The sequence below is a fragment of the Acomys minous genome (assembly GCF_964271855.1).
Source record: "Acomys minous genome assembly, chromosome: 14".
Lineage (NCBI taxonomy): Eukaryota > Metazoa > Chordata > Mammalia > Rodentia > Muridae > Acomys > Acomys minous.
In genome coordinates, this window is record NC_140496.1 from 60026900 (window position 1) to 60038924 (window position 12025).

Below are 12025 nucleotides of genomic sequence, written 5' to 3' on the forward strand. Positions count from 1 at the left end.
CAAGGAGTCTCACGTGTGCACTTGCAAGCAGCGTAAAATAAGATGTGTAGACCTGAAAATCTTCAGAAAACCGTAGGAACCTGCTAAGGTCCAATTTACACCAGAACGGGGCATGGTCACACCACAGTGCTCACCAGCTGCCTGGAGTGTGGGAATAGATGAGCACTCAGGGAGCTGTAGGCTACAACCCTAACCTTATCTTCTCGCACTGCGTCAAAACAGCAGTTGTTGTGGTAGTGATGAGAGGCAATGACATTCTTAACAAGAAGCCAGTACATTAAGCTGGCTCTGCCCTGAGGCATTATGGGGAGGAGCTGATAGGATGTTGTTGTTGTTGTTGTTGTTGTTGTTGCTGCTGCTGCTGCTGCTGCTGCTGCTGCTGCTGCTGCTGCTGCTGCCTCTGTTTCCTCCACTGCTTGTTTCAGTGAGGAGTGTAGGGTGGGGAGCAAGGGCCTTGCCTCCGACCTCTTGCAAACTCACAGGGATGCCTAGGCTGCTTTGAGGAACCAAGGAGATGATGGGAATGAAAGGGCTTCGAAAAGTGAAGACATCAGGTGGTGCAGTGGCCCATGCCTGTGATTCCAGCACGCAGGAGGCAGGGGCAGGTGGATGAGTTCGAGGCCAGCCTGGTTTACAAAGCAAATCCAGGACAGCCAAGGATACACAGAGAAACCCTGTCTGGGGTGGGGGGCGGGGGAGAAAGAAAAAAGAAAGAAAAGTGAGGGCAATAAGGTGTCCAGGCAGTGGAGCCAACAACACTGTTGTTTTAAAAATGGAATTAGTTCTCTTATGACACATCCATTCCTCATGAAATGGTCTTCTTAGAGAAAAGGGAACCGGAGGAAGTGATTGATTGGGCTGGGACAGCAGGAAATGTGTGGGTCACTGCAAAGCCAACCCTTCCCCACTTCAGAACCCTGTACCTTGAGGACCTTTTGGGCTGGGCTGGGCTGGGCTGGGCTACGCTGGCCTAGGTGGTGCAGGAAGCCCTGTAGCTAGCTTGTGGCCCCATTTAGGTCTATTCACGGGTAGGCCTGCCCACAAACCCGCTGTGAGTAAGCAACCCAGAGGAGCCCCAGGAAGTGCTAGACTCAGGGGTTGGCCACACAGGGGTGGGACCCCAACTTTACCTTCTCACTCCCAACCCCCAACCTCCGGGTGAATAAGAATGGTTTCCAGGTGACTCATCTGACTAAAATGCAAAAGGAAAAAAAAACAAACAAACAGAGACCCTTAGCCTTCACTCCCAGAGGGCCAAGTGCCAGCCCTAGCATTGTGTTCCCCCTTATCGCAGGATCAGAGGCGGAAACCAGGAGGGCTGGGCCCAGGCCTCCTAGAGCCAGCACCTTGCTGCCTGCCCTTTCTCTCTGCGAAGAGATGAGATGGTCCTGGGGATTGACTTAGGAGGTGGACTCTCCAACCACCCAAAGTAAGGCTGCTGCTGTTGCTTGGGAGGCAGGACGGCCTCTTGGGAAGAGCAGCAACCTGTGATTTCGGGGTAATAACTTGACTCTCTGAGGCCCAGTGCCTCTGTCTAATGGAGGGAATAGTGTGGCTCAGGACTTCACAACCACCATGAAAGGTACCCTAGTAAACCTACCCTGGACGGCAGCCGGCAGCAGAATCTGACAAGAACAGCCCTCCTCACACATAGTATTAAAATGATCGGAAGGGCATTTACTTCTTGGCTAGAACACGGTGCTGCTCAATAAGCTTTGGATGTCCATAACCTTATTGTCCAGCCTCACTGGTTGGTTTTGGTTTTAGTCTTTTGGGTTTGGTTTTTGTTTGTTTGTTTTTTCTTTATGTTTTGTTTTGTAACGTGCCCTCCCGTGTGTCCAATATCTGTGGCATTGTCCTCTAAAAGAGAAAATTTCACACACACAAAGAAAACCCTGATGGCCTGCCTGTGTCCTATGCCCCTGTCCTTGCCCAAATCCCTGCTTTGTTCCTTTTCCTCCCCTGTACTTACCAGCTACTCTGGCCTCCCAAGCCCTTGGCTTCAAGTCTCTCAGTGATGGAGACAGCCATCAAGTCCTGACGTCAAGGGGGCTCTGGGGCTCCAGAGAAGGCTTGTGTCCCAGCTGTGAGGCCAGCTCCTATTACCCCCCAGACTTGCTAGCACTGGGCTTATGGGGACAGTAGGGCTTCCTCCACATAAAGGTGCAGAGTCCGAGATGCAGCGTTTGGGACTTTAGGAGGTGCACAGTGGCCGACCATTGCGACAGCTCTGATCAGCGGAGAGGGGCAGCTTCCTCCCTTCCCTGGCAGTGTGCTCTCAGCCTGGTCGCTTGGCTTCCTTCAGGCTCATCTTCCTGATACGCGCACTGTTATGATAGTAGATGGGATGGCATGGCGGAGTGAGCCAGGACATACAGAATGTAGATGGTGTCACCATCACAGGCGACGACAGAATGTTCTGCAGAGACGGAGAGACCCGGCTGGTGTGTGGGGCGAAGCTCTTGTGGCCTGCAGTATGCTTGGTTGGCCTGCCCTTGATCAGACTCTGAATGGTCTCCCTCACCTCTCATCCACAGGGCTCTATGTGCTGGTTGGAGCCGGGGCCCTGATGATGGCTGTGGGTTTCTTCGGGTGCTGTGGAGCCATGCGTGAGTCACAGTGTGTGCTCGGATCAGTAAGTGGGGGTTGTGGCGTGGGCACGGGACGGGTTGGCAGACTTCCCTGGAGGGAGTCAGGAGAGTTTGTTTGAATGCTTGCTCCTCTGGGACACAGGGCCTTGGAACTGGACCCTCTCTCTCTGGTGTCTGTTTTCTCCATCTCCTACATGAGAAGAGTATTATCTTTGTTCCTGTCTGATATGGAAAATGTGAAAACAATGAGGTCATCAGTGTAAAAGATGTTTGGGGAAGAGTGTTTAGGAATTGATTGTTCTTTAAGAAATAATATTTCACCGTGGATGAGGCAGCTTAAAGATGTCCCATAGCCAGGAAAGAACTGTTATCTACAGGGAAAGCATTTCGGGGTAAGAGCAATAACTTAGTCAAACATCCCTCTGGTGCTTTATTTTAACCAGCTGCTTCATTTGAAAAAACAACAACAGCAAAAATGGTCTTTGCTACCTGGTACCCAGGCAATGCTCTGGAGCCTAAAGGCAGCGAGGGCCAGTGGGGAAGGCTCTGGACTTCTCGCAGGAAGCCCTAAGCAGGTGTAGTGAGGCCCCTCATTTCCCATCCCCACCACAGTCTTTGGGTTTTACGTGTCTGCCTGTTGCTTCTGATCTATGGCTGTATGAAATGCCGGTTTCTTCTCTCAGTAAAGCTGAGAAGCTCTGTTTGGTTTATCACAGAGCTGAGTTTTATCAGAGACCTGGCAGAACTCTATCCATAACTACACACACACACACACACACACACACACACACACTCCTACTCTTCTCTCCCTCTCCTCAGAGAAGCCTTCCAGACCACAATACTCACATCACACTCTTTGCCAAGCCCAAGCATCCCTGGCAACCATATTTCCTCTCTAAAGGGCTTATGTGGTCATCAAGCATTTACTGAGGACATCACTGCGAGGTCCTGTGCTGGGTGATTGGGCTTCTATGTGACTATCTGATACTCCGTTATTCGTTTTAAAAACCTTTACTCACTGACTGCATCTTCTCTGCCCAACATCAGCCTTGTGGTGATGGAGGTTGGGATCTTATATACCACTGTGTAACCAGCACAAAGGACAGAGCCTGGCACAGAGCACATACTCAGTAAACAGGTGCTTGGTGAAATAACAGACAAGCCACACAAATGTGCATGAAGCACACAAAGTGGGCAAACACGTCCCTATTATCAAACTCATAGCCTTACCCACTGCCTTGCCAGCGAGCTACATGCAAACAGAGTAAATGCATTGAAAAGGTATTAAATTACTGAAATTAGTGTTTTTCTCTCCACAGTTTTTTACCTGTCTGCTGGTGATATTTGCTGCTGAAGTAGCCACTGGAGTATTTGCTTTTATAGGCAAGGACGTAGTAAGTAGAATCTACACATTTTTGTGGTTGTTAAGGTATTTTTCTTATGTCAAATGTTATAGAATATCACTCCAAAATGTTACTAAGAAATTAGATAGCCCCTAGATTGTGTAAGTAGATCCTTTTCACCTGGTAGTGTACAGAGCTCAGCATATATGTCTGAGTGGTGACACGGGGTTTCTAGCTGGTGTATAAATATGGTTGGTTGGCTGGTTGTTGGTTTGGTTTGTTTGCTTGCTTATTTTGTTTGTTTATTTCTCTAGGATTACTAGTTTAAGATTGTCCCTGGTTCAAAATGAGACAGGCATTAGATGACAGCCATGAAGTTGGGGCAAGGAGGAAGGACCTACCTTCTCATTCCTCTGACTGTCACTCGTCCCAAAGGCTCGGCCTTGACAGTGACCACAGTGTTGTGAGAAGCTACAGCCTGGCCTGCTGCATGCAAGTAGCAATTCTGAGCGCCCAGAGCGGGCTGTGAGGAGAGCCCACAGGGCACGGGGCCTTTTAGAATGGTCAGAGGGCTGTGACAGAGAGCAGTGGAAAGGAGGAGGAGGAAGGATAGAACCTTCAGAGGGATGTCCTTCCAATGAGCTCATGTGCCATCCATACTGCGTGTATGAACTTAAGCATAAAACTGATAAACACAAAAGCCAAGTGTCTGTCACCCCTATGAAACTCTCTTATGACAGCCGCTTGTACCCAGAGGTTACAAGCTTCAGCTTAGCGCCGGATGAACATGAAGCCTCGATTTGGGGGCCGTATGCCTTTGTGCTAGAAAAAGCATTCACTAAGCTGTGTGTGATATCTGCAGGCAGAACATCTTCCTGGCAGTGGACACCTGCCTCTCAACTGGCAGGGACCCATACTGTCATAGATGCCACCTCTAGTGGCTCACTGGGATCTCCTAAATGGGTCTGGTTGACAGTGACACCCACCAGGCTTAGAAATCGCCACCCTAAGAGGTGGCTCTAATGTAGGAAAGCACTCTTAGCTTGTCCTTCCATCTTCGAAAGCATCTCAGGACCTCTAGGGTCTGTGTTTTGTTCTGCGTGTGCAGAAGTGTCCTAAAATACAGAGGCGTGTGTGGGAAAGCTGTGCTCCCAAAGGACACAGAAGAGGGGATTTTCCTTGGTAGACTGAAAATGTCTGCAACTTCCCGTTCACTGTGCCCTGATATTTTTCAGGCTATACGGCATGTACAGACCATATACGAGGAGGCATACAGCGATTACCTTAAAGACAGGGGAAGGGGAAATGGGACTCTCATTACCTTCCACTCGGCAGTGAGTAACTTCACTTCTTTGACATTACATTTTCTACCAGTCATGTATGAGCCAGGCTCTCTCCAATCATCTAAGTTAAAAATAAAAATAAATAAAATAAATGGGAGCAGCTGCCTCTTATTTCAGCTGTGAGGAGAGCTGTAGTTTGTGCTTTGTGTAGACCTTTGGCTAGAATAAGGCCTGCCACAGATTCACAAGAAGTCAGCATGTGTGCCCAAAAGAGACCAGAAAGCATGAGCAGGACACCAAGAAAGCCACCCAAATGCATGTCAGTTCCCGTCAGAGGTGACATTGTGGTGTGACCAGAAGCAAGCATGGTGACCAGCAAGCCAGAGAAGCTCAGCTTAAGCACACTGTCTCTTAGCAGCTTTGTGGTGCCAAATGAGCTAGTTAGACTGCTCTGAAATCCACTCAGCTCACTCCTCATTTAGAACATGAAGGTCGTGGGGAGACAACTATATTCCCTTCTAGAATGTTCCATGGGAATGTGCTAAAGTGTGGTGCTTAGAGCTACATATAAGAAAGGCTTACGGAGGAAATGAGCCAGATCAGGGTCATTCTGTTTTCTTAAACGCTGAGCTTTGGAGAAGTATCTATGAACTTCTGGGCCCCATGTTTCCAGGTACCTGGCTCTCTATGACAAGAGTGTCTTAAAAGGTTCCCCAGAGACACCAAGTAGCACACAGACCCCTTTGTCTTAAGCAGCCAGCCCCGGGGCAGCGTGCCTGATTGCCAGCCAGCATGCATGCCTGCTCTTTTGGCCTTGGCTTTTCTGTGGCTACCTTTCCTCTCTTCTCAGATAGTCCCTGGCTAATGAGCCCTTCCCAAAGCTCATAAAGCTTCGTTCCTCAGTAGGAGTTTGGATTTGGGGTCTCAAGGAAATAGCATGTGAGGTCCCACTACTGTTTCTAGAGTAGCACTTTATATGGGACATCATCAGTTAGCCTTACACCTTCTCAAGTCACCCTCATGTCATAAAATGTCTGCAGCTTTGGAGAAGCTGTGTTCTGTTTTATTGCTAGCACGGTTCTGTGACTCTTCCTTTGTCCTCCAGAAATAGCAACTTGGGCCTCAGAGCTGCTTTGCGGCCTTGGCACTGCCAGCCAGCAGTGATGCTGAGCCTTGGCACTGCCAGTCAGCAGTGATGCCGAGCCTTGGAGGCAGCACTTCTTCCTGCTGTGTCCTAAACTCTCTTATTGCTCTCTAGTTTCAATGCTGTGGAAAAGAAAGCTCTGAACAAGTCCAGCCCACATGTCCAAAGGAGCTTCCTGCCCACAAGGTAAGCTGGGTGTTCCAGGGTCCCGTTACCAGCCCCTCTTCCCTTCACCAGCCCCCACTGTGAGGAGGGATTTTTGTTGTTGTTGTTTGTTTGTTTTTGTTTTTGTTTTTTGAGACAGAGTTTCTCTTATGTAACCTTGGTTGTCCTGGACTTGCTTTGTAGACCAGGCTGGCCTCGAACTCACAGCAATCCACCTGCCCCTGCCTCCAGAGTGCTGGGATTAAAGGCATGTACCACCACTACCCAGCAAAGATTGGTTTTTTGTTTGTTTTGTTTTTAGATTTATTTATCCATTACTTATACAGTATTATGCCTGCATGTGTGCTTGCAGAACAGAAGAGGACACCAGATTCCATTATAGATGGTTGTGAGCCACCATGTGGTGGCTGGGAATTGAACTCAGGACCTTTGGAAGAACAGACAGTGTTCTTAACCAATGAGCCATCTCTCTAGCCCCCTTAGCTCAGTGTTAGAGTGCTTGCCTAGCAAGTGCAAGGCCCTGGGCTTGCTCTTCAGCTCTGAAAAAAAAGAAAGAAAAAAAGAAAGAAAGAAAGAAAGAAAGAAAGAAAAAAGAAAAGAAAAACTCTTGTGAGGAGTTTTTGGTGTCAGTAAAGGCAGAGAGGCTTGGTTCTTCCTTCCAGGGATTCTAGGAGACTGCCTCCTGATGGGTCCTGAGCCTAACTCATGCCATGTGCAATAAATAGCAACACTGAGAGCAGTTTCTCATACGGGGTGGCGCAGTCAGGGGGAGGCTTGCTTACCAGAGACTATGTCATGTGCTTAAGGTATATTAATTTGGTTCACCGGGCCCAAAGGTCTGCGTTCCCCACATCTTTCTGGGACAGTCACAGCACTGATCAATTTAGCTGCTCTTTCAGGTATTCTACAAGTATAAGGGAAGAGACAGTCCCTCTCTCAGTGGCTGCATAGGCTAGCCCATGGCTGTGGTGACATGCAAAATGTCTGTCCAGGGAGCTGGCTGCGGTGGCACATGCCTGTAAACCCAGCACTTGGGAGTCAGATAAAATCGGATCTCTGTGAGTTCAAGGCTAGCTTGGTCTACATTGCGAGTCCAGACCAGCCAAAGCTACATAGGGAAACCCTGTCTCAAACAACAATCAATGTCCAGGGAACCATGTAAAACATAGCAGAATTAGGAAAGCTTTGTATGAAAGAATCTGAGTCTTGACAAAGGGAGGTCAAGAAAGCAGGAAGAAGAGGGCCATGCTGGTAAGATGTTCCACTCCTGGAGAGAACAGGAGCTCAGAGGAAGGTTAACATTTCTGGGACAGCAAGCTCAGCTTTACACCTGGAGGTCTGAGGAAGCCATCGCTCTCAGCAGACTGTGCATCACTTTTGTCTTCAAAAGGCCCTCAAGCCATCTGTTCCTGGAAGGCAGAACAGAGGGCTGGGGACTCAGGAGAGGCATCACTTAGGGGGTACCTGTATCACACGGAAGGAGAAGATGGGATACTAAGTCAAATCCCACACAGTGGAGAAGGGAATGTTCTGGAGGCAGAATCTACAGGACAGGGCGAGGTTAGGCTAGGGCCTAGCCTGGGCTAACAGGGAGGTGCTGCTCACTGAGAGCTCAGTACAGTGAAAGGAGAAGACCCTGGAGGCCGATGAAGAACCAGACCTGACGGTGTGAAGATGACACAGGGCTGGCAATCTCAGCGCACTGAAAGCAGCTGAAGCCATAGGAGCAGCTGAGAACATCTAGGGAGAGGGTGTACAGAGCAAGGAAGAGATGTGGTTTAAAGGGTAAGGTGAGGCCAAGAAGCCAGAGCAAGAGATTATGAAGAGAAAGTCAGAGTCCAGACTGGTGCCTGGGAAGCCCAGGGCAGAAGTGCTTTATCCAAAGTCAAACAGGAAGAGGACAAATAAATGAAGATTAAAAACCCTTTGCTGGATTTGATGCTTATAGGATCCTTAGTGGCCGTGTCAGAGATTCAGTAAAGTAGTTGCGGAGAACACAGGTGCAGGCTGGTTAAGTAGACGCGTGAGACTGTGGACAGTGGTGTTGATGCACCAGGTACTTGGCAAGGAAGAGGTGAGAAGCAGGCCTCCACTTGTCACCAGTGGCCACTGAAAACATTGCTTCAGGTTGGCAAAGACACCATAAGGTGTTAAAGTTATTTTTATAGAACTGGGTTTGTTTCTTAGTTTTCCTCTTAACTCAGCTATCATATAATTATGACTCATTATTTTAACAATCTTCACAGCCCAAGAACTGAGCAATTATTAATCTATTCTTAACCCTCTAAGCTAATTTGGTTTCCTCCCAGCGCATATCCCAGAGATACTTGTACTTTGTAGCTTTCCTTGCTCCAGCTCCCTCTTCTGGTCTCTTTTGGGCCTCTCCCATGGCTGAATCCTCAAACTCCCACACACACACCCCCGGCTGTCAGGATATCAGAGAACAATTGGGGAGCAGAGTTTATACAACATTGAGATAGGAGACTCTCAGAACAAGGCTTACAACCAGGTGCGGGGGAGGGGGTACAGAAATCAGCATTTGAATTACACAATAACCATCAAGGGAGCTGTTAATAGCCCAGGTGAGCTAAGTGAAGGCTACATTGAAAGGAGCACAGCAGACTACCAGGGGCCCATGGAAGGCTGTGGTTGTCAAGATGAGTCTCAACGGATGAGTTCAATAAGAAAAAGAAAAAGAAGGCGACATTCCAGGCTGAGGGTTTGCAGATATGTCCATCTTTGAGTGGAAACAGAAAATCCAGGATGCCTGTGAGAGACCAACTCTTCAAAGAGGAGGGTCCCACTCTTCAAGGGCTTTGCTCACTTCTTCAGGGGAGTGCCCATCAGGCACTGCGGATACAAAGACGAATGAAACAAGGTGCTACCAACAAGGAAGCTAGTGTCTATTAGGAGATGTAGATGCTGGAGGTGACATAGCTCACAGTGGGCTATGGGCAGAGTTGGCATGGTCCTCAGAGAGCCCAGGGAAAACATGTAGGAGACACCAGGTGAAGTTGACTGGTAAAGGCTGAGCGCAGATGACAGCTCAACCACATCTTCTACACGGAGAGGTCATTATGCAGTTTGAATTCAAGAAAGATGAATTCACAAAAGATGAAATGCAGATGACTATTAAACACATAAAAAGCATAGGCAATAAGAAGCCATCGTAAATTAATAGCAACTTTAAATGACAAGATGCTATTGTTTAACGTGTGAAATTGGCCAAGGTTTTCCCTCCTCTTACTAATAACACAGTACGGGCAAGAGTGATGCGAAAGGAACATTTTCTTTTAAGACATTCTCTAAGGCAATGGTCTTAGAGATCAGTACTGTCATGTAGCCTGGGTGTTAAATGAGCTCATCCCCTCTGACCTGTGGATTCTACTCCTCTGAATGCTTTCATGTGTGCAGGACCTGGGGAGACAGAGCAGCTCAATAACTGCCTGCCACACAGGCATGGGGAGCTGAGTTTAATCCTTGGTACCACACAAAATTCTGGGTGTGGTAGAACTGCCTGTGAAGCCAGTGCTGGGGAGGTGGAGGCTGATGATCTCTGGGGCTCTCTGGTCAGTCAGCCCATCCTAGTTGGTGAACCCCAAGTTCCACGAGAGACCCAGTATAAGAAGACAAGCTCAGCAGCTCCTGTGGCACACCAACACATGCACAAGGGGGAAAATGGAGGAAATGCAGATAGGGATTTTTGTGCAGTGGTATTCATTACAAATAATATACATTATTACCCAAATACAGATTTCTTAACATGCAATAGTGTAGGACATTGCTTATATTATGATCCTTTCATAGGATATGTTTTATTGCCACTAGGAATCACAATTTGAAAACTATTTAATGAAAGGAGATATTTTTAAAATCTCTTCCCGTTATGCATAAAAGCACACAGATCAATATAAAAGCGAGCTGAGTGCGGGGGGGTCTTTTCTGTGCACAAGAATCACCAGTAGCATTAGTTATGATCTTAGCGGAGAACACATGTTTCTTATTTTCATTTTATTAATGTCTATTTTCCAAATTTCAATGACTATGTATTCCCTTGTGAGTAAGGAAAGCCAATACATGTTTTGTAATTTGTTTTTCACAAAAGGAGCTGCCTGTGAATGGAAAGAAAGGCTGTTGGCAGGGCCGGAGGAGGGCAGCAGCAGGAGATGGGTTGCTTTGCTTGCTTTCGATTGAAAACATTGAGCGTGGTGTCACTTGGCTGGTGGAAACGTCAATGTGGAGAAAGAGGCAGATGCATAGAAAGGAAAGAGGGCGGCTGGCAGGCTTCCTGAGAGGGAGTGAAAGCCAGCGCCAGAGCCAGAGCTAACCTTCCACAGAAAAGGGCACCTCTTGGGCTGTGAGGAAGGGAAGAAGAGTTGCAAAGGGGTACTCCTGCCTTTTGTGTGCTGGTCACCTTAAACAGTGCCTGGCACAGAAGAAAGTCTGAGTCCAGGTGAAGGAAAGAATGCTAGAAATGCTGCAGATGGACTGTGGCTTTCTCTGGCACGCCAGGAAGCTGCTGTCTCCAGCAGTGCTCCAGGCTTTAATCGGAATGCATTATCTTTTCTCCTTGGGGCTGCATCCTGCCTGCCAAGCCTCCTGAGAGCAGAGGAAGCTACACCTTACTGCACCGCATCCACCAACCCACTCCAGAGGCTGACACTGGGGCTGCAGAATCACTAATTATAAGAGGAGACGAGAGAGTGGGGTTGCTGTTTCATCTAGCTATGTGGGCATCAGAGGATGCATCTGAGCTAGAGCATTCCTCTATGTAGGAAGACTCAAAGCTGAAGCGTATGGCACTGGGAAACTAACAATGGGTACATATGGTCCCTCTCTGCCCTCTGCCCAATTTATCCACCCTCCCCCCCTTCAAACTATGCTTCACAGCTCTCTAAGGGTCAAAGGTTAAAACTCACAGCCCAGCTAACACTGGAGAGAAGGACCTTCTAACTCTCAAGACCTGGTTTTTCTAAGGATTGGCTTTCCACAATTTAATTTGACACCCATGCAGGCCTTTTAATTTCATCATAGATAATGCATGCCTTGCATAGTCAAATACATCAAGTGTATAAAATGTCTTTTAAGCTATAAGTTACAAAGGGGAGGTATTATTTAGAGAACAACTTATCTTTCTTTGCTGAAAGTAAAAAGAGGCCTAAGTTTTGCAAAGCCTGGGGTCCCCTAGAAGCAGCTTTGTAGAGCCATACTCAGAGCTCTGAAGCTGACCAATGGCCTCAGTAGAGAAGCTTTCCAAAAGGGAGACGCTTGCATTTACCCCAACATCGCATTTCTGCCTTAAGGTTTGTCAGGCTGATGTTACCCGCGAGGGATGGTTTGCACATGAGCAGGAGCTGGCGTGGATTAGCTCACAGACAATCAGTTTTTACTGCTGACTTTTTTTCCAAAACAGAATTGCTTCGACAAAATTGAAACCATAATCAGTGTTAAGCTCCAGCTCATTGGAATTGTCGGTATTGGCATTGCAGGTCTCACGGT

The 12025-nt window shown here is 47.9% G+C and overlaps 1 protein-coding gene across 1 annotated transcript in view; it reads left to right on the forward strand.

The window, feature by feature from the left end:
* Positions 1-12025, forward strand: part of TSPAN2 (tetraspanin 2) — a 40140-nt gene that overhangs the window by 22463 nt on the left and 5652 nt on the right. Inside the window, exons 3-7 of the mRNA XM_084756573.1 lie at positions 2538-2635; positions 3911-3985; positions 5170-5268; positions 6476-6547; positions 11940-12023. Of these exons, the coding sequence (XP_084612699.1) occupies positions 2538-2635; positions 3911-3985; positions 5170-5268; positions 6476-6547; positions 11940-12023 (428 nt within the window). The remainder of the gene's footprint in view (positions 1-2537; positions 2636-3910; positions 3986-5169; positions 5269-6475; positions 6548-11939; positions 12024-12025) is intronic.